The 20533-nt window shown below is 40.4% G+C and overlaps 1 protein-coding gene across 2 annotated transcripts in view; it reads right to left on the bottom strand.

Annotated features, from left to right (window-relative positions):
- MDFIC2 (MyoD family inhibitor domain containing 2) overlaps positions 1 to 19164 on the bottom strand; it is a 42087-nt gene extending 22923 nt beyond the window's left edge. For both annotated transcript variants that reach the window (XM_064724305.1, XM_064724304.1), the window contains exons 1-2: positions 19085 to 19164; positions 18344 to 18431 (exon numbers count right to left, since the gene is read on the bottom strand). In XM_064724305.1, coding sequence (XP_064580375.1) covers positions 18344 to 18431 — 88 coding nt within the window. In that variant the 5' untranslated portion in view covers positions 19085 to 19164. The remainder of the gene's footprint in view (positions 1 to 18343; positions 18432 to 19084) is intronic.
- Between the last annotated feature and the right edge of the window lie 1369 nt (positions 19165 to 20533).

Genomic DNA, 20533 nt, shown 5'->3' with positions numbered 1-20533 from the left:
ACGCTTGGTTTTCTCCACCTTGGAGGTGATTTTAAGCCTTCCCAATTCTCCAAAGTGAGAAGTGCACAGACACACTGAGGAGGCAGAGCACCTCCTGTCTGCTAGGGGAGAGGCTCCTGGAGACCACTGAGAACAGGGATGGTGTCTGGCTGGGAAAGAGATTTTTCTGGTAAACACCTGGTGTCTGGGGAATTTGTCTTTGATTTTCTGCCTCTAATTAGCCTTAAAGTCATTACTGTGAGGAAAAAACTTCTTGGGAACTCCAACAGTTGCTGGAGATGTTCCAGCCATTTCTTTCTCTCATAATCTATTCTAGAGAGTCACCACAGCACTTTGTGAGCTGGCTTCTTGAATAGCTGGCATTGCTTGTTCTTAGAGATAAGATGGATGGATCACATGTTGTTCTAGCACCACCAAACCTGGTGTGTGCCTAAAATGGCAAAAATCCAGTTGGTTCTGGCATGGTTGTTTTAGTTTTACCCAGAAATCATTGCAAAATATTCCAAGACTTGGCTTGCTGAAGGTGTCTCACAGATCCGCATTTAGTGCGAAAAGGAGTCTGAGTAGCTCAACTTGTGTTATCTAATTAATGTCTCCTTTGTAGACATGTTGCTGGAGATTCATGGGGAAAAAAACTACCTTTTTGAATGTGTTGCTAGAAAAAGAATGTTCTTTGACCACGCTTACTTCACACTTTTAATGAGAAACAGGTCTTACTAAACTATGCAAAGTTACTTTAGGTAAACAGACTAAAGAAGAAAGACCAGATGATCTCCTGATTTAGGTGGGGCAGCTTCTTTAGAGTCAGTGCACAACTGCTGTGTGGAATTGGGGCTGTGGGCTCAGTTCTGCCAACCTGCTGGTTTTAGGCTACTGAAACACTGACCAACTTCACACAGTGTTTCCTGATGAATGGTGATGTAAGAGAATGGAGGCTCAGGCCCTGCATGATGATAGACTAATTCTCCACTGATGCAATCACCCAACCAGAACAGGAATGACTCATTCCACCCATAAATATCTTGAGGCCTTTGTGTGATCATTTAAACACGTTCACACCAACCTCATCTCATTTGCTTGAATGGCCTTTCTCCTGAGTTAGGATGATACATGAAAGAGAAAATCCAGGCCCTTAAAAATAAAATCATAATTAGTTTCTCTTAATAGCTGCTCTATTAAAAGAAGTCAGATCTTCAAAAAGTATATTAGCAAAAGACAATGTATCTAAGTACATTGGGGTTATTTTTCCTAACTCAGCAGCCACAGGCTTGTTGCTTATGTTTCATACTTACAATAGGTTTCTATTGGCATTTGTATTCCATATTTTTTATATTGCCTTCTTAGAAATTATTTTGTTCAGTGAAGATTAGAACTACCAAAATGTAACTACCGTATCTTGAAAACACTTATCCTGAAAAAGATATTTCTCCCCAGCACCTGCCACTTTTGCTCCACTGTATCTTAAACCTGCTCTAGTTCTGAACTCTGATTTCACTGTTTCATGCTCCCAAAATATTAAAAGATTACATTCCCCATCGGTTTACACTTTCCTCAGTTTTTACCTTCTACAAATAAGGCTTGGCCAAAATGTTCTTGATGAAATAAAAATACTTTTGCTTTGCTTTCTGTTCACCTCATCCTCGAGCAGGTGCCAGGCAATCTGCGGCAGTTCTTCTGCTACCTGAGAAATATTCAGATATAGAAACACCAGGCCAGCCTCTGTTGTCACAGCATGGAAAGCCAAAAATAGATGACATGAGAACATATTTCTTCCAATGAAAATTTTTGCAGCTATGTGAGTTCTTCAGATAAGCAGGTTTTAGTGTTGGAAGAGAACAGCGTTGAAATGAAGAATCTAGAATGTACATTTATGATATAAAAATATAGTCTGTGTAATATAGGCTTAATTAGATTGGGATGGGCATATTTGAATATTCCTTCTTCCTGTGGTGAAGAATTGTGGCAACAGCTGCTTTTCTATGTCAGGTATATGTTTGCTCCTATTAGTATGGTTGGAAAGCCACAAAATAAGTCAGTTTCTTCCTAAAGCCATATTTGTAACATATTTAGTTTGCCCTTCCCTGGTCTGCAGTGTGATTCAGGATGGGTTGCACAGACATCGTCTTGTCTTAGGACCACTGGCATGGGGGAATGATGGAATATTTTAAAGCTGAGGAATAGTGCCTAAAAGGATTACAGGTCATGCAGATGCAAAGAATCTCAGTTCAGCTAGACCCAGTCTTCATGGCATGAAAATCTCTGTGGGATAAACCCTTAGGTGTTTTCCCTCTTATTTCTCCTTAAACATCATTAAGTGACATTGCCTGAAACACTTCCTAGGGCAGAGCATTGCCGAATCATCCTTGCTTGGAAAATATTTCCCTAACATTCAAGCTGTGTTTCATTCTTTTCCCCAAATGAGTACAAGGGCAGGTGTCCCACTGTGAAAGTGGAAAGTTATAGAATGGGTTAGTAATTCCAAGTAGAGTAAAGAAGCCAGCACTGCAGGTTCTTCAAAACTTTATAACTTGATATTTCTGGAATAATTTGTTTCCTCCTGGTCTTGGTGGTGCTGCTCACTTGTGCTTTTCTTCACACCAAAGGGTCACATTTTGTTCCCTCATGTGGTTTTCCTTTAAATCAAATTACCCTTAAAGACACCTAAGGCAATTGCCATTTCAGTTAGGATCTAAGTATGTTTGATGGATATTTTATTTATAATAGGCAGTGTCAGTGGTGCTAGGACAAGGGCTTGATTCTGCTTTAGCTTTTATGACAATGCTAATAAAGTTCCCTGTTTCCCAGATAACATGTAACAGCCCCGTTACTGCAGTGCAAAATTATGGTTAAGACTCAGCTGGTGGTTATTGTCCTGTAAATGTTCAGCATATTTCAGTGGTGCATTAGCACAAAGTTGCTATGAGGAGTGACTGGTGATTTCTGCCATGGCCAGAAATCTGTCACACTAAATGCTCAGTGCAGATACAGGTGAAACGTTTCTGTCCCTGAAAACTTGAGGTCTACACAGGCAGCTGAACTGTGGTGATTTTACAGGTGATAAGCTGCAATGTGGACACAGATTTATTTTTTCTGAAGAACACAAAAGCAGATCAGGTAAAGTCAGGTACAAAACTGTGTTCATTTGAGTGCTAAATGGATAATGAAAAGTCTATTTTTTCTCCAGTTTTAAATAGTGTCAGCTATAGCCTTTATCCTCTCTATTGCTTAAAAATCTTTGCTTCATTTTCTGCTGTCATCAGGGAAAGAACTACGTTGATTCACCTTCTAGGTGCCTTTCCAGCTGTGTATGGTGTATATTTTTAATTCCTTTAGGTTCAGTTTGAATTGTTCATAGAACACTTATGTAATTTCAGTGAAGGTTCTAATGTTCTCCCAAGAGAAGGTGAATTTGTGAGGGTTGTCATTATGCTCCTTTTCAAACAGCCTTTCCCAAAATTTCAAGGAGGGAAAACCACAAAATTGCACGAAAATGGCAAAACACACCTATTGAAAATGTTGCTTTCTTGTGAAAATAAGCAAAAACACTGTAAGTACTTTGGAACTCGGAGTAGTCTATGGAGCTCTGTGATTTTTGGGAACAGGCTATTCCAGCACAATTATCCTCTCTGTCTGGAGCTCACAGAACCCCTGTCAGTAATTTTTCCTCCAGAGGGATTTATTCTTTGCAGCATTAGTGAATGCAGTCAAACCCCAACACATCAGCAGAGAGCCCTGTCTCTAAATCTAGGTGCTTGCTGCTCCCTGAAAGCCAAAGGCAGTTTTGCCATCCTCTTTGATGAAAGTAGGAACAAGCCCTTTATTTGCAACTTAAAGCAAGTAGGTTAGAATTATGAAGAATGATTATTTAAAATAGCAATGATGTAATATCAGTGTCAATTCCATTATTTTAACAGATGTAAATTTGCTCTGCTCTTGAACTCTGGTGAATTTTAATGGCAATATTAAAGAGATACTATTAAGACTACTTAAAAGAACTATTTGTAAAAAGTGTCTCCAGTTAGGGGGGGGAAAAAGTTTAAATTGCTTTTTTATTCAGTCTGCACAATTATTTATTGAAGGGTTTTGTATATTACAAATTAATATGCATTAGAAGCTGAAAAGATCACACAATAATTCCAGTAGTCATTGAATATGGGAGAGCTTGCACTGTTTAGACAAAGCAAATAGAGTCTTTATCCAGCTGGAGTTTAGGCAGTCTTCACCATAGTGAAAATAAGGATTTTATAATGTACATTATGGGCAATGTAGATGAAGAAAGCAGTTTAAAATCAGCTGCTTAAATAACTGTAATGTAAATTTACATATATTCCAAGGCAAGAGCCATGCCAACAACTCCAGTGTTGTACCTGGCTAATGGTGGCTGCTGTCTCTTCCCTGGCAGTGCAAAGGAATCCAGGATTTGGAGGTAATTACAGGATTCAGATCTAATTTTTAACAAAATTCCAATGGGGACACTGATGGGAGAAGGAGGGCAGAGTGACCAGTCCTGGAGTGAGACTCTTAAAATTTATGTACAAAGCTGTGAGCATCTGCCTCTAAAATGTTTATTTTTGGGAGTGAAAGTTTATTTTTACAATCATTCTAGGGCTTCAGTTCAGAGCTGATAAAATGAAATGTAATATCTTGAACAGGTTGGTATTGTACAAACAAGGTTATCACAGGCCAGAAACGTAGGTGTTGCCACTTTTTATTTTTTAAGAGTGATAAAGCAACAGAACACGAGACTTAGAATCAGGGAAAGCCAGATTCTAACAATTCAGTACTGGAATTTTTATTAAGGGCTCATTTCTCTCATTAAAGTCAATGTCAGTCCTTTGTGATTTTTACCTCATCTACAGCTATTAATTTTGGGTGCTAAAATTATTTCTGTTTATTTCTTGGCTATATGCAGAGTTCATTAAGAAGTGCTGGGCACTGGAAACTGCAGTCAAGGGTCTCAGCTACTCATAAAGCTGGATATTTAGAATATCTAAGTATTACATATACCTAAAGCAATCACACTTCTAAGTAATTGCTTCACCCCTCTCCTATTAATCACCTTCATGGAGCAAATAGGCTGCTTTAGTGTTCAAGTGCTGAAAAGGATTTGAGAACCTCAAGTGAAAAGTAAAAATTTGTCAGGTTTTTTTACCTCATAAGGGAAAGCAAGGTGCCTGAGCAAAGCTGGACTTTGTGAATCATTTGACCTCACAACTGTTTTTTCTGAGTAAAGTCTGGGAATGTATTCTTGGAAGAATTCAGCTTTGATCCTGGAGGAAATATCTCTTTCCACTAGTTTTTATTTCCTTTTCTTGCTGCACACAAACTTGAATATTACAGAGGGCAAATCCATCAAACTTTCTCTGATTTTCCTTTGGGAGGTGAATCAGGCTTCATCTTCAAGTGACAGTCTTTCAGTTGTGCAAAAAGTGTATTTAATTCTGTAAAAGCCACCTAGCTGAGAACTCCAGGCTGACCTAGTGGGGCAGGAGGGAAGGTGCAGGGGGTATTTAACTGCAGCATCTGTGTAAACTCACAGACAGACAGATTTAGACATCACTGCATGTAAACACAATCTCCAAGGGTGGAAAGAGCTGTTTTCTGTCAGTGGAGGCACACCTTGGCTAACATTTTTTTTAAAATTTCTCTGAATATAACAAGATTTTCTATATTATGCAACAAACCATGTTGATCAGCTGCTCAAGGTGCATCTCCTTGGCCGCCAGGTCACCCTGGCTGTGACAGGAGTGACCCAGAGCAGAGGGGTCAGTGCGGCCTCTTTGCATCACAGCTGACCCAAGCAGCTCCAGCTCAGCACAAACCTTTAAAGCAAAGCCTAACGCAGCCCAACAAGCAAGGCTTGGGAGAGTTTCCCTGCCAGAACTCAAACCCTGTGCTGCCAGTTTGCTTGTAACTTATTGGTATGGTCTACACAGTGCTCTTGAGATTAATAAATATATAATCCCATATCCCATTACCACGCAGTGTTTGAAACGTTTCCCATTAACAAAACACAGCACAAGCAGGTAAAAATATCAATGCATCTCATTAGTGGGGGGAGAATGGAAAATATGTATTATATAAATGCCAAGTTTGGGGCTCCTGGGAGAAGTTTAGGGGGGTGGGGTGGGGAATGTATTTCTCCAGGTGGTCTCAAGTGGAAGGATAGAGTTTCTTGACTACACCAACAATTAGAAACAGCGCAACACTATAGCCAAGATGTGGCCTCTAATCAAAACCAAGGCATTCTTCATCTTCTATCAGAAGCAGATTCAGCAGCAGGCCTAAGCACAAAGCTAACTTCAGGCATATGAGTAATTCTGGTGACTCTGCTCTTGAAATCTTGGCCTAAAGAATCATATCTGATGCTTTCATTTGTCAGCATGTGCATGGGTTGTTTTGGGTTGCACAGCAACCTGCAGTGTCCTGTGCTCTGACTTTCTTCAGCAGTAATAGAAAACTTGAGTGTGACAGGAATGAAGGTGGGGCTGAAGTATGGGGGGATTGAAGCCTTGGGAAAAATAATGCAGGAAAACTGTGTGTGATGAATCCATGCACTGCAGACCCACGGCCTGAAAACCAGACAGACCAAACTGCTCAAATCTCTGAGTGGCAACATCTTTTTCTTCCATTTTATAGGAATGCTGGGGACTGAAATCAGCACTGCAAAATACTGGGAGAGGAACACTGACAATAATAATTTCAGTCAGCAGCTTCTGTTCTCTAGGTCTTCATGGCTGATCCTCTGTTAAACACCTAAGCCTGAGCATAGGAAAGCAGATGTTTAATTTGTCTTTTGGGTCTGGCAGGGACCTTAGTAGTTGCTGCACTCTGCCTGAAACATGAGGTTTGGATGGACCAAAGTCATTTTATCCTTGTAGGGTTGAGTTCATGGCAGGGGTGGGAACAAGATGGTGTTTTTAAGGTTGCTTCCATCTCAAAATATTCTGTGGCTCTCAGCAGATCAGCAGCTCTTACCTGCTTTTTTTTACTTTTTAGGCTGAAACAATCAAACCCATAATTCAATGGGTGGGTTTTTCAGGGAAGCAGTTCCACTTGGTGTAGATTTAAGGATATAATACACCTCTTCTTGGATAAACACAAGCAGGTAGTAAATCCCAACAGGTTTACTAGCATGGTTTAGGATACCTTAGGCAAAACCTGGAGTACCAGTTTTTACCTGGGATCTTTCTAACTCACTCTTAATGCAGTATTTCTGGAAAGTTCTTCATAGGGGAAAAAAAGAAAAACAGCCAAAGAAATTAGAAGCTTGGAATGGGAGGTCTGTTGGTTTTGTGCTCTCATAAATTGCCTGCAAAGCACACGTGGCTGCTGAGGGGCCGTTCTGGGGGGAGAATTCCCCTGGCCCAGCAGCACCACATGTTCCTGCTCGTCCACGTGCAGCTGGACAGTGGATCACATAACGCTGTCAGTGCCAGCTGCCCATCCCTGGGGGCCCCAGAACTGTAAACAGAGTGGGCAAAAAGCCTCCCAGAGGCACAGCACTACCTGTGGGAGCAGGAATGCCTGAGCCAGCTGCCCAAGCCCTGTAGTCAAGGCCACAAGACAGGTGGCCATGGCTGGTCCAGGGCTCTGAGCTTGTCCCAGGCTCATGCCTGGAGCCTGGATGTCTGGCAGGGTGGTTAAGGGGTGGCTGGGGGTGGTTTGGGGGCTGGGGAAGTGCTGTGCCCTGCAGACCTAAAGGCAGGTTCCTTGTAGGGTGCTCACCGTAACTGGGGCTCTCAAATGCCCTCGCTGGCATTGCACTGAAAAATCACTCTGTGAGCAGAAGGGGCACATGGTGTGTGCACAGCTAAGATTCTGCTGTTATTTGATTAACGCTAGTTATTAGTTTAATTAGTTTATGTATCAACAGTTTAACTGAGAAAAGTCTGGACTGTATAATCAAGCTCTTGTACAAGCCTTGCCCAGCTTTTCCAGTACCTGCACTCTTCTGTGGTGCTGTGCTCACCCTCCCCATGTGTGATGTCCCAGCCCATGGGGTGTCCTGAAGCTCCTGCCGTGCTTCCACCTCATCCATCCTCCTCCCTGTCCCCAGGCAGCCCAGGCAATGCCTACCCAAGGGGATACAACAGGAAATGGGGGATTACAGAGACAGCAGGGATGGCTGACTGTCAAAGTGTGACCTTGAGAGGCCACCCCTGCAAGGTTCAGCAGCAGGAGAACATGAGGAAGAAATTTTGGGCAGGCAGGATGAGAGTCAAGGGAAGATTAGGTTAGATGTGGCCCAAATGACACTGCCTAGGCACGTGCACCATTTGTTTTCCCAGAGCTGATAAAGATGCACATTTGTAGTCCAATCATCCATTGCTCAGTGCTCTGACAAGTTCTTGTTTTATGAAAATGTACAGAGATAAAAAAACCCAACTTGGGAAAACTATGGCATTGTACATATAAATCTGTTTTATTCTGTGTGAAATTTAACTGTAATGATCTTAATGATTTATGTAAAGTGAAATATTGGGTTTTCCTTTTTCTTCCTCTTTTAGCCCTGGTCTCACACAGGCATATTAATGATTATTTGTCAAAGTCACACTGTTTGCTTACAAGGTACGAAGGCTTTTTAGACACTATAATGACAGCTTTTGATTCACTTGATAATATTTAGAATAAGCCATAAAAGCCAATCTCTGAACGAACAGACCGCTTTTATTGGCTTTTAGTGCTATTACTGCTATCATAAGTGGTAAATTGGCCTAATGCAAGTAATACTGCTGTGTCATACTGTAAAAACCACTGCTGAGATTTTATATTTTATTTATTTTTCTTGAAAAAATTTCAAGGCATGGGGACTGTACTATCCTTCTACAAGTATTGGTGATTCCCTCCAAGTCAGAGCTGGGGAAGCTTCCACTACTGTTTGCAATTTCTTTGCTCAGTGGTTACCATTTCTGATGGAACAGGGCTGATCATAAAGTTGGGGACCAAGAGTGTGAAGTGAATATCTTCCTAAAGCTCATAGGCTACTTATTTATTTAAATAATGAATAAACTAGGAAAAGAAAAAAAGGTTGCTTAGCTGGAAGCTGAATTGGATATAGTTCAAATACTTTATGCTAGATTTTATGTGCCTTGTTTTATAACAGCAATAGTATTTTTTTAAATAGTAAGCACTTAAAATATCTGCTGACAATAAATTTGGTCACCACGTCATCTAGCCAGAATGACTACCAGGTGCCATAATTGCTTTTTCCTATGATTCTCTTGGCTTTCTTCCCCTAATCTCATCATCTCTTATATTATTTTACCCACTCCTGGAGTAAGCATGGACTTCAGAGCTTCAAAATTAACCTACAACTTCTTTTTCTTTCAATAAGGAAATTTGGTTTTTTTAGTATTTATAGATGAGGGAAACTGTTGAGAAAGTGAAACTGAAGAGACTTGAATTGACTTTTGAGTTTTCATTCTTTTATCTTCCCTCTTCTTCCTCTTTGCTCATGAGCTTTCATAGTAGATATATTTCAGTGATTCTTGTTTGAGGGGGAAAAGTGTAGTGGGTTTTAAATTTAGTTAGAACTTGAATATTCTGATAGCAAATAAAACTTCATCATGGTATACTGTGTGGTTATTAAAAAACTAGTGACAGGGAAATCTGAGTAATAATCAACAACTTAACTTGGATGCATGTTTGAATAATTATTCATATTCAATATGCTGTAGGAACAGGAAGAATCATATTCCAATTTAAATTCTGGCATCCAAACATTTGTGGATACATGAAAGCATTTTGGCACAAGTTTTAGTTGCCATGGGCATGTAGCTAAACACAATTTTTGGTGCTAGAAGGGTTTAACTTCTGTTTAAGACAACTATATTTGCAAAGATCACAAAGCAGAAAGTTCTCTAAATCTGATGTCTGAGTTTTCTTCAGTTGGAAGGTACTGATTTGACCTGCTCCTTACTCTGAAGAACTCAAGTGATTGTTTTTAACCCAAAATCTACACTTCCTGTGAGTTTGCAGGTGCAGTGATATAAGCAGAGAGAGTTCCTAGTTGCATCTCTGCTGCAGTAGCATCTCCTTCCATTTGAAGCTGCTTGTAGACATATTTATATATAATTTTTATAGCAAGAAGAACATAATCTGTCAGTAATCAGTTCTCTCATGTCTCAACAATATCATGGCAATGTTTGTTTTTCTGTAGAGCACTGCAGTGAATGGTGCATCTACTTCTCTGTATCTGGAGCCCACTGATGTATTCAGGGAGAAGTTTTTCTTCCTGGGCATATTTCTGTGCTGTGTGTATTCATTTATATGTGAGAGAAGACAACATTATCATGTTTAACTGCTGCAATCATAAGCACATTAAGTAGACAGATAATAAACAATCCATCTGAATTTATGATTAAGTTAATTGTGTCTGTGTTTTTCTAATGTGTTTATTCAGATTAAAGACTGAAATTAGAATGAGACTATATAATCAAGAGACCCTAAGAGACTGTTTGACTCCTATAAAATAAAAATTAATTTAGTTTAGGAGGGTAACAAAGATCTCTGCAACACTGAAATATCACTTAGGGGGCTAAGAGGCCTTGTGCAATTCTCTTCAAAGAGATGAATCTCAGGAGTAGCAGGAGTTATTAAGGAGCTCAGGTGACACTGGGGGCTTCAGTGCCTCATTTTTGCAGGTGCCCTTTTGTCCAGCAGGCAACAGGTTCAACCTTCTGCACAGTGCTTGCAGAGGGTCAGGCACCTGGGGCTCAAAAGGTGAGGGGATAGGGGAGGAAACAAGGAGTTAAAGTTGGATTGGGTGTTGAATCCCAACGATTTTCCACTTTTTACTGATAGCTGAATACTTTCCCTGGCAGGATTAGAGCCCATCCCTTCACTCAGGTGTCCTTCCCTCTGTCTCTGGAGCAATGAGCTTTAAGGGGTCAGTGCATTCAGAGACACTTGGGCATCTTTAAACCATGATATTGCACAGAGTGTCTGATGTCTGGGGATGAGAGTCTTCTTCTGGAAGGAGTGAATCTGAGCACTCTCCTATGTTCATGTGCCCTGAGCCCAGATCTGAAGTCCCAGATCTCATCACCAAGCTGTTCTGAGGAAGGGTTTGTGTCCAGGATTTTATTACTGATCATTTAGAGCAGTCACTTTTAATGTCTCTTTCTAAATACTCATTTAAAAATAGATGGAAAAGAATTCTGTTGAATCTCAGCTAACAAGAAATATTTAAACTAATTTCACTTCTGATCTTTTTCTCTGTAATATCTTTCAAAAGCAATGGACCACCAGGCTGCCCAATATTTAGCCCATCCACACAGCACTTTGTCTTGAGTACTTAGAAGCAGTTGTATTTTAGAGAATGATTGGAAATCTTCAGTCAGATAAGGAGAGGTCTATTTTTTTTTTCATAATCTAATTATATTTAATGTGACTATTTCATTGAACTGCTCCAACAATAAGGATTTTGCTACACCTCTGCAGGACCATGACTGTCAGTTTGGCTCCACATACCCATGTGTAATCTCCCAGGCCTATAAAACACTTCCTGAAAACTGGCTGTAAATAATCTATGATTATTCTGCCTTCTAACTCAAATTAGGCCTGCACAGTTTTTGTTGTGATGTGCTTGCACTGCCTCAGATCTACCAGTCCAGTTTGGCATTTGACCCTTTCCTCTATGAACTGAGGTGGTAAAATGAGCCCTGGCTTTGTTCCTCCTGCTGCAGTGATGCCCTGAGATGATTAGTGCTATCTATTCTTAACCATATTGGGACAAATCAGATTTTTTGCAAGGCAGTGCAGCTCTGTTGCTTTAATGGAATTATTCATCTCTTTGACACTGACCCTTAGGCTAAGATTTTCCATGCACCAGTTTGCCATCTTAAGTAGCAAGTGCTGTGGAGGCCTTTGGACATGTGGGTTCTGCTTTAATGTTTATGCTGCTGAGATATTAAACAACTAAAGAGTGTCTGTAGTATTATTTTTTATTTTGTTCTACTGACACAGTGATGGGCAAAATTCTGAATATTTTGCCCAAGTACAGCAAAGAATAGAGTTGGTCTGGAAAACTTCCAGTAGTGAATGAAGGATTACATTCAGGTCTTCCCCAGCACAGGCAGTTGAATGAAAGAAACTTTTCCTTTGTAGAACAAATTTACTTCAGGCAATCAAACCTAGATGACTATTATAAAAATATACATGAAAGTTTATCCAGGATACCCACACAGAGGAACATGGCTTTAAACCTTTAAAACTTTAACACTATCACCCAGAGAGATACCCTTGTCTTTACTGTACATCCAAAGCCTTACAGCTTCAGGGATCTTCCAGCTCAAAGGTCAAGGACCCCTCAGTTTATAACATTGTAATTAGGAGTGGTGAGCTGGGACCATTGCAGATTTCATATACTCCCTCTCCATTGGAAGAGTCTTTAAATCTGCTGTTTTACAACTTAAAGGAAGGGTTGTCTTCATTAATTCATTTGGTCATAGTCCTGAAGCTGACAAGGCATCTTCCAGGAATTTGAGCCCCCTGGGATCCTTGTCATCAGTTTTTAAATGTGCTCTTTTTTTGTGTGTGTGGTGTTCTTATCTGGAACCCGTCTGCTTGGATTAGAACATTCATCTGAGAAGCATTTGGCATTTTCTGTTACATGAAACTGAGAAGTCTTTCTTTGCTATCAGTCTTCTATAAAGCTTTTCAATGCAATGACTTAATTCAGGCTGAAAGAAGAGAGTGAAAAAAGCTTCTGGACCCAAGTCAGCAAAATTCAGGAAACAAGTGTCCAAGCTTGTATGTAAAATTGCATTCAGTGACTTGTGAAATTTTAGGAAGAAATTCTAAAAATGTCATTTAACTCCCTAAATGAAGGGATGCAAGTCAGATCAAAACACTCTGCTGAGAATAGTCTCAGCAAAAGTAAAAGCCTTGTACTTTTACTCCAGTCCTCCCAAACCAGGGATAAAACTGGAAGGTTGTAAAAACTGGGAAATTCCCTGGGTGTCTCCAGGACAATTCTCCTTCTGCAATACCAGTCTCGTGGCATTGTGTCCTTCCCACTTTATTAATGCTTGTAAAACTCTCTTCAAGCCCCTGGGTAAATGGGAGAGAGGTGTTTTTGGAAAAAGGCATTTTTGAGTGCTGCCATATAGAAAGATTTTCCCTTTATCCCAGGACCAGGCTGTGGGAAGTTTTGGTGAAGTCAGGAATAGTCTGCTCCTGTGTTGGGATGTACCACAAAGAAATGTGGCCCAGTCTCACCCAATGGGACTAATACTGGAATAAGGTATTACTGTAATAATGCCACTACAGCCAGGTCTATGATATAAGTAAATCTCTCTTTTCATATGAAATGTAGTCCTTTTAAGGGGTGAAATATAATCCTGAACAGAGGCTCTATTTACCACTTAAGCCCTATTTTATGGTTTAAGTGCTGACCTTGCACTGACCCTCAGTACTGGGCTGAATTTCACCCTACAGCAAAAAATCTGCTGGCTGGAGCAGTGGATTAAAGAAATTGGGGCTAGACTTTTTACTATTTGCAAGACAATGAAAACAGGCTTATTTTAGACAAAAATGTTTCTGATTTATGAGAATTTTAGTGCAAAAAGGGGCTATTTTGAAGAAAGTCTTGAGATTAGACTTTCAGTTATATTTTTGGCAAGAGAGCAAGGAAGCCATTTCATTAACTTTTCACTGGAAGTTATATATGGAGGGCATTTGTGTACACAGCTGGGCAGCATAAAACAGGAGGGCTTTGTGTGAAAATATCCTGAAATGAAATTTCATTTCTGTGTGACTTGGATCTGCGTTCCTGGGCTGCCGTGGCCAGTTTGGGATGAAACCATGGGAGGGCAGTGTGAGGCCCTCAAACGTTTTTTTTTTCCCCCTTGTGTTTGCAATGGATGCAGAAATAGTGAACAGACCACTGTGGTCCCTGTGCAAAATCAGTGTCACCTTTTATAGCTTTGTGTCCGTCAGAGAAGCTCCCGCCTGCTCCCACGTTCCCATCTGGCTGCAATCACCGAGTGATACCGAGAGATTTGTTTGCAAGGAACTCCAAAAGCCACATGCTGAGGCTGGTGTGAATTTAGCTCTGCTTTGACCTCCCTCCTTTCCCAGCAGATGGCTGCTGGTCTGGCCCTAAATCACTGCCATGGTGCAAGGAGCCACTGGCCCGTGGGGAAAGGCAGGGCTGTGGATGTGTTGGGTGAGGTGGGACCATCCCAGAGCCATTCCTGGAGTGCTGCTCATCCTTGAGTGCTGCCTGTCTAAAGGCAGGTCTCGTGTAGCTTCCAGATTTTTACAGGACCCTCTAATGTTGGGTTAGGGGCCCAGAGATTCTTGTTTGGGGTGTGAAGATCTGCTTGTTGCTCATCGAATCACAGACTTCTAGAATGGTTTGGGTTGGAAGGGACCTGTAATGGACCTCATGCTCCTGCCATGAGCACGGACACATTTCACTATCCCAGATTGCTCCAAGCTCCATAAAACCCATCCTTGGACACTTCCAGGGAAGGGGCTGCCACAGCTGCTCTGGCCACACTGTGCCACGGCCTCACCACCCTCGCGGGGAAGAATTTCTTCCTAACATCTAATTTCAATCTTTCCTTTTTATTTTATTTTTAATTTTAAAAAAAACTTGCCACTTTTTCTGTCACTCTCTGTCCATGGAATCTTGTGAGTGCATGAAGCAGGTGGGGATGCAAGGCCTTGCAGAGGACATTTCTCAAATATTATCTTCAAGTTATATTGGCTGTTCTTTATTTATATGTGTCATATTCTAGGCACTGTCATTTATGTTATTTTGTGCATGTCAGGGCAAAATGTGCATAAGTGGGGAGAGCACATGCACTGAGGATTCCTGCTCCAGTTTTCCACGGCAGATAGATAACTTTTGAAAAACTCCTTTGCTAATGAACCCATGTTTCACTCTGCCCTGATGTTTTGTGGGCACTGACATGGGGATCTCTGTATCTCCATTCAAAACCAACTCCCATCTCCAGCAACTCCCCTTTTCCTCCCATGGGAAGAAGAAAGCACCAATATCTGTCTCCCCTCCTACAGAAAATAGGAGTCATTGTCTGGTTTTGCTGCTATATCCCAGGCTTTCCTTGGGTTGGTTCACATCAGTGTTGAGGTCACAGCTGCCTTTTCTCTGTGCTCATTCATACAGATTCTGCTTGATTTGCTTGTGATGGTCTGATGCATACATTCCAGATGCAGGGTTTCTCATCTGTTGTGTGATCTTTAGAAATAAATAGTCCTGAAGAATATTCCATACTATCAGAAAACATTTCTGGTATATATATTCCTTACCCTGAGACATCTTGGAATAGGACTGTAAACATTTCACCATCCTTGTTCTCACTTTCATCCCTGGGAGTCTTTCAAGCTATCCACATCTAGACTTCAATGCTAAATGCCTCAAGAGATAGAGATGTTTTGGGACTTTTTAAAGTGTAAGCTAACCTAGAAAACACATTTAACACTCTTCTCCCCTATTTACATTTTGATTACTATTTAATTGTGGTTCTACATTCTGCAGGTACTATAGAGGACCCTTCACCAGTAAAAGGCTTGTAGTACAAGGAAAAAAAGAAAAGGGAAGGATAAATTTGTCATTGTCCTTTAAAAAAATACAGACCAAGGCCATAATTATGACTTCCCAGACTGTGCTGACTTGTGCAGCATTTTTGTCCCTGTGTCATCTTTAACTGCCATCAGTTTCCTGATGCACCCCTGGCAGGGGTGTGAGGGCACATCAGTGAGTAAAAATTACTTATTTAGAGGCAGATCTGAACTGTTTGTACTCTTCCTGCTGATAAGATACAAGCCTAGATGCCCAGCCTACTGTTTTTCTCTGATACTTCTGACAAGGCTGGTTTGGTTTCTGTTTTGCTTTGGGAAAGTTCTCCCTCAGAACAAGGCTTTGATTTCTGCTCTTAGAGGGTTCATGACAGAAGTAAATTATCTTGTTCCAAGAAAAAGTAGAAGATAAATAACTGGCAGCCAGATCAAAATCCCTCTGCCCTGATTAAACAGTTTCTAATGCTGAAAGACAACAAAAATGTATAGACACCTTATTTTGCTGTTGACCCACTGTACAACCAGTCCATGAGCTTTTACTTTGCAAAGCATTAGGAAAAACTGAAGTCTAGGAAAGACAGTAAAACCACAGCCTAGTTGTTTATTTCTGATACTATGTGGTTCATGATTGTTTCTTTTAGAAGGAACAAATAATCAATACAAAACCATGAATAAAAATAACTTTTCTTTAACACTGGATGCTAAAAGAACATATAGTCTTCTTACTGTGCCTGATGGAAACAGTACAAGTCTGTTCTCCACAATTCTTTGTTTATTGGAATGCCTGAAATCTATACATGAGGTATTTTTAAAACATTTAAACATAGAAGTTAAGCTTCTGCTCCAGACAATTTGTTTCACCATATTCTAAAATCCCAGTGCATACCACAGAAGTGCTTGAAGCAAAGAAACAACAACAATTTTTTTTAAAAACAAACTTCAATTTAAGATAAAATAATTTCCATATTCTTATTTCAAGGAAAACTTGCTTTCCTCATGAGACACATTCAGTTATTGACTCAGCTGCTGTAGGAGATGTTCAAGGCCCAATTCTGCTTGGTGGCACTTTGGGAAGGAGAAGTGCCAATAGTCAACACTTGGCTCTTTCTGAGAGATTGTAGCTCTTCCAAGCACAGAACAATCAAAATGTTGCTAATGATCCTGAAAATCTGCATAGGATCTCTGCACAGGAACTGGAGGAATCAAACCTTGTGAAGTAGCCTAGCTAAGTGGAATGAGCTCAGGTAGCGTGCAGCTGGGAGGGATGCACCTGGCTCCTGGAGGAGCTCTGGACCAGAGGATAAATCACAATATGGGACTCTGAGGGCCCTGCCATCACTCTTACCCTGTTCAGAGATGTGGTAAAATCCTTTGGACTTTTATATCCCTTTGTAGAGTCGCAGATCTCTCGTGTTTTACTCTATAGTGGTGGAATGAATACTCAATTCAGTTATGTTTGCTGTTTGGTCACTCAAATTTATGCCTCTCTGGGACACTTAAACTGCAAAGTTTCTGCTTGCTGAGTTGTTGTTGTAGTTAACTGTCCCCTTGCAAGCAGAGGACTTTGGGTGTCCAGCCAAGCCAAGTTTGCAGGCTGGTCAGTGAGCCCTGCTGGTCACTGAGCCCTGCTCCAGTGGGAGCTTTTCATTCTGTGCAAATGCTGCAAAAACATGGAAGGCTGCAAGGCAGGGACATCAATTCAAGCCTGCTTTGCTGCAAACTCTTTTGCAACTAACATACAGCTAATGACATGAGCTTAAATTCGTGATGCACATCTTACAGGTGACATTACAGTGGCTATAAATGTGCCTTTTGCCCAATACTCCCATAGTTGGCATTTTCAAAATATGAGGTCACTTGTTGAGTCTTCCCAAAATTATTTTTAGGACTAGAATACAACTGTTCTCATTAAAAAGCATAATTTGCATGCAACCATGGACATTTAATTTCTATCTTGTGCATCTTGAAAGCTTACTCTTGGAACTTCTATTTAATTCAAATCCTACTTGTCTGTAATGAATCCAATAAAGGGATTCTGCTATGACCAACAAATTTGCATGAAGATGTAATAAGCTATGTTCTAACTTAGCAAATCAAATTTTTTCAGCAAGAAATCTATCCTAAGAAGATTCCTTCTTTACGGGTAGAAACAATATGGAAATCTTTGCAATTTTTTCTTTTTTTAAAAACAAAAACAGCTTAAAAATAGAATGTAGTATTTGAAATACTGGTATTTGTTGCAAATTAGCTACTTAATGCCATTTCTTTTTCAGTCTTTTAAACCTGAAAGGTCCCTATGCTTGACTTTTATGACTTGTCTACATTTGAGGGTCTATGTTTCTGTGCATCCAAAGCGCTGACAACTGATGTTACTTTATTCTAAGATAAGACACTGCCAAATCTGAAGATTCAGGCTTAATTTTTACTCATGTTTGAGAAAATAATTATTAATAATATTAATCCAATTAAGTAGCTGTTTTAGTTGCTAAAAACTTTTCATCAAAAGTAAGATGATCATCCATACTTATAAGTCAGGTCAAATGAAACTTTCCCAGGAATGCAAGGACATTAGAAAAATGAGATTTAAGGTAACTTCAAAATTTGATAATTTAGGCCTTTCTGTACAAAAGAAATTGTCTGTGCATATTGAGCAGAAGTCAAGCTATGGAATTTTTATGGTAGAAATTTCAGGCCCTATTCAAGCCTATAGGCTATGTTCTGCCTTTTTTTTTTAAAGAAAAAGAGAAATGTCTGAACACAAACCAGTAACTAATAACTCAAAGTAACTTACCTTTTTTCAGCCAAGAAATATTTTGCTTTTCATGTTCAAAACTTTCAGCTGCTTTGATTTTTACCTTGTCTGTCTTGTCCTCTGACATCTGTGGGAGAGAAAAGAATTTGAGGATGTCAAGTTCTTGTAAAGAAAGTTTGACAGAGAAAGATGTTCTCTGTTTAGGTTCCTGCCATAATAAATTGTGCATACTTACACAGACACTTTTTTCCCCTGCAGATTATTGATACTACATAATATCTGAGCCGTTGAATTTATGTTCTGTCCCTAAATGCTTTATCAATATTACATGGTTGCTGTTTGCAGAGGGATGCTTTTGTAATGTAACTATAAATTACATTATGAAATAAATTATAAGCTCAAAGCATGGTGGTAATAGATAAACACATAACACATAGAATAGGTACAGTCAGGCTGGGGAGGAGGCATCCAGGCTGCCTGTTTATTGTGGCTCAAAGTTGCTGTAAAGCCCGCTGTCAGAGAGCTATAATTATATAAATAGTAATAAATATTTATAAAGGCAACTTGAACAAAGTGTACCCCCCCAAAAATAAAACCTTTACTGCCACTTGCACCAATTTATTTGCTGCAGAATCCCGAACAAGTCCCGGTACCTGAGAGCATTATATGCCCAGCCCCTGCACTGTGCCTTGTGCTAGGAATAAGACTAGGCAGCCTGGGCTTCTCCTAACTGCAGTCAGTGAAATAGAAGGCAGCAATCTCAAGCATTTCTGGTTTTACCTGTCTCTCCCACCCGGGCACAGAGCAGCAGGGTTCAGGCGCCGAGCAGAGCAGCCTTTGGCCGGATCCCTGGCTGGCTGCTGGTGTCCAGCATCCCCACACACAGCAAAGCGAAAGGATGAGCAGTGCACTGCCTGCCTGCCTGCTGTGTGGTGCCAGATTTGTCTGGCTGCCAGCATCAGCCAACTTACTGCTGAGGGTTTGGGGCTTTCTCTCTCTCTCCCCCCACCATCCTCGTTGTTGTTTGCATTCACTTCCAGAGCTGGGGAGGGAAGGAGGAGGGTAATGAGTATCCCAGCAGTATTGGAGTGATTTAAAGAAAAATATCAGAAGCTTTTCAAATAGGAAAAAAATTGGCTTGGAAATGTTATTACTGCAGTTCATAACCCAGTGAATCTGTGAGAGGAGGAAGAAAATAGAAAGGGAACCAGGAAATTAATAGCAACAAATCAGATAAATGTGCCATGGTTTGGGCTAAATATAAGTTGAGATACTGAAGGATATAGAAATTAGACACTAAATATCTATTTACAGCTGTCATTTTGGCAGAGGAATGGTCTCAGCCCGTGGGGAGCTGAGTGTTGTGACCCTCCCAGCTCAGCCCTTCCCTCTGGTTCCATGGGGCTGAGTGGTCCCTGCTGGGGACAGCACAAGGCTGGGTGGGTTTGGCACCAACGCAGGGGCAGGGGACCACCTGGGTGGGCTGTGCCACACCTTGAAGGCGCCACAAAGTTCAGTTGGTTAGTTGGTTTAGAAAATTCCCTTGCCGCAGTTACCAGCAATATTGCTCTACTGGTAGTAAGAGTAGGATGAAGCCTACAGAGAACAAGATTTTAGGGTGCTCGGGCATTTTGTCTTTTCTTATAGGACAAAAAAATTCACTCTGCTTTCCAGAACTGAGTTTTGAAAGGGTTGTTTGTGGAGTACATGCAGAATTACTCATTTATCATAATTTTTAAGTGATATTTACAAAATTTCAAGCAACATTTGTCACCAGATATTATAATCCAGGATTCCAGTGCTTAAGTGTGGCCAATAAATAACAACACATTCCCTTTGTTATGACAATTAACTTCCTGTATCCTCCCATCAAATGTCATTCTTGCTAGAAAAAAAATGTTTTCTTTCTTTTTTTTTTAAAATCTCCTGCGCCAACCTGAGATTCTTCTACCATCTTTAGCTAATTGTGAACTACATGCTAAGGGCCTACTTACCTCTCCAAATTGCAATGATTAGTCTTGCATGGTTTGAAAACCTATTTTAAACAGGGTACTTCAAAACAATTGCAACCATGGTGGGGGAAAACTCTAGGGGTTGTATTTCAAATCTTTGTTCCATTCTCCTTGGATGCAGCTTTGGGAATTATGTATTTTCAATTACAGTTCTTCATTCTCCCAGAAGCACCTATTTTCCCATGGTATTGCATTGCAATGTTTTAAGTTTATCAGT

This window comes from Zonotrichia leucophrys, chromosome 12 (genome assembly GCF_028769735.1).
Source record: "Zonotrichia leucophrys gambelii isolate GWCS_2022_RI chromosome 12, RI_Zleu_2.0, whole genome shotgun sequence".
Taxonomy (NCBI): domain Eukaryota; kingdom Metazoa; phylum Chordata; class Aves; order Passeriformes; family Passerellidae; genus Zonotrichia; species Zonotrichia leucophrys.
Note: the sequence above shows the minus strand (reverse complement) of the source record. Positions and strands in the feature narration are given on the sequence as shown.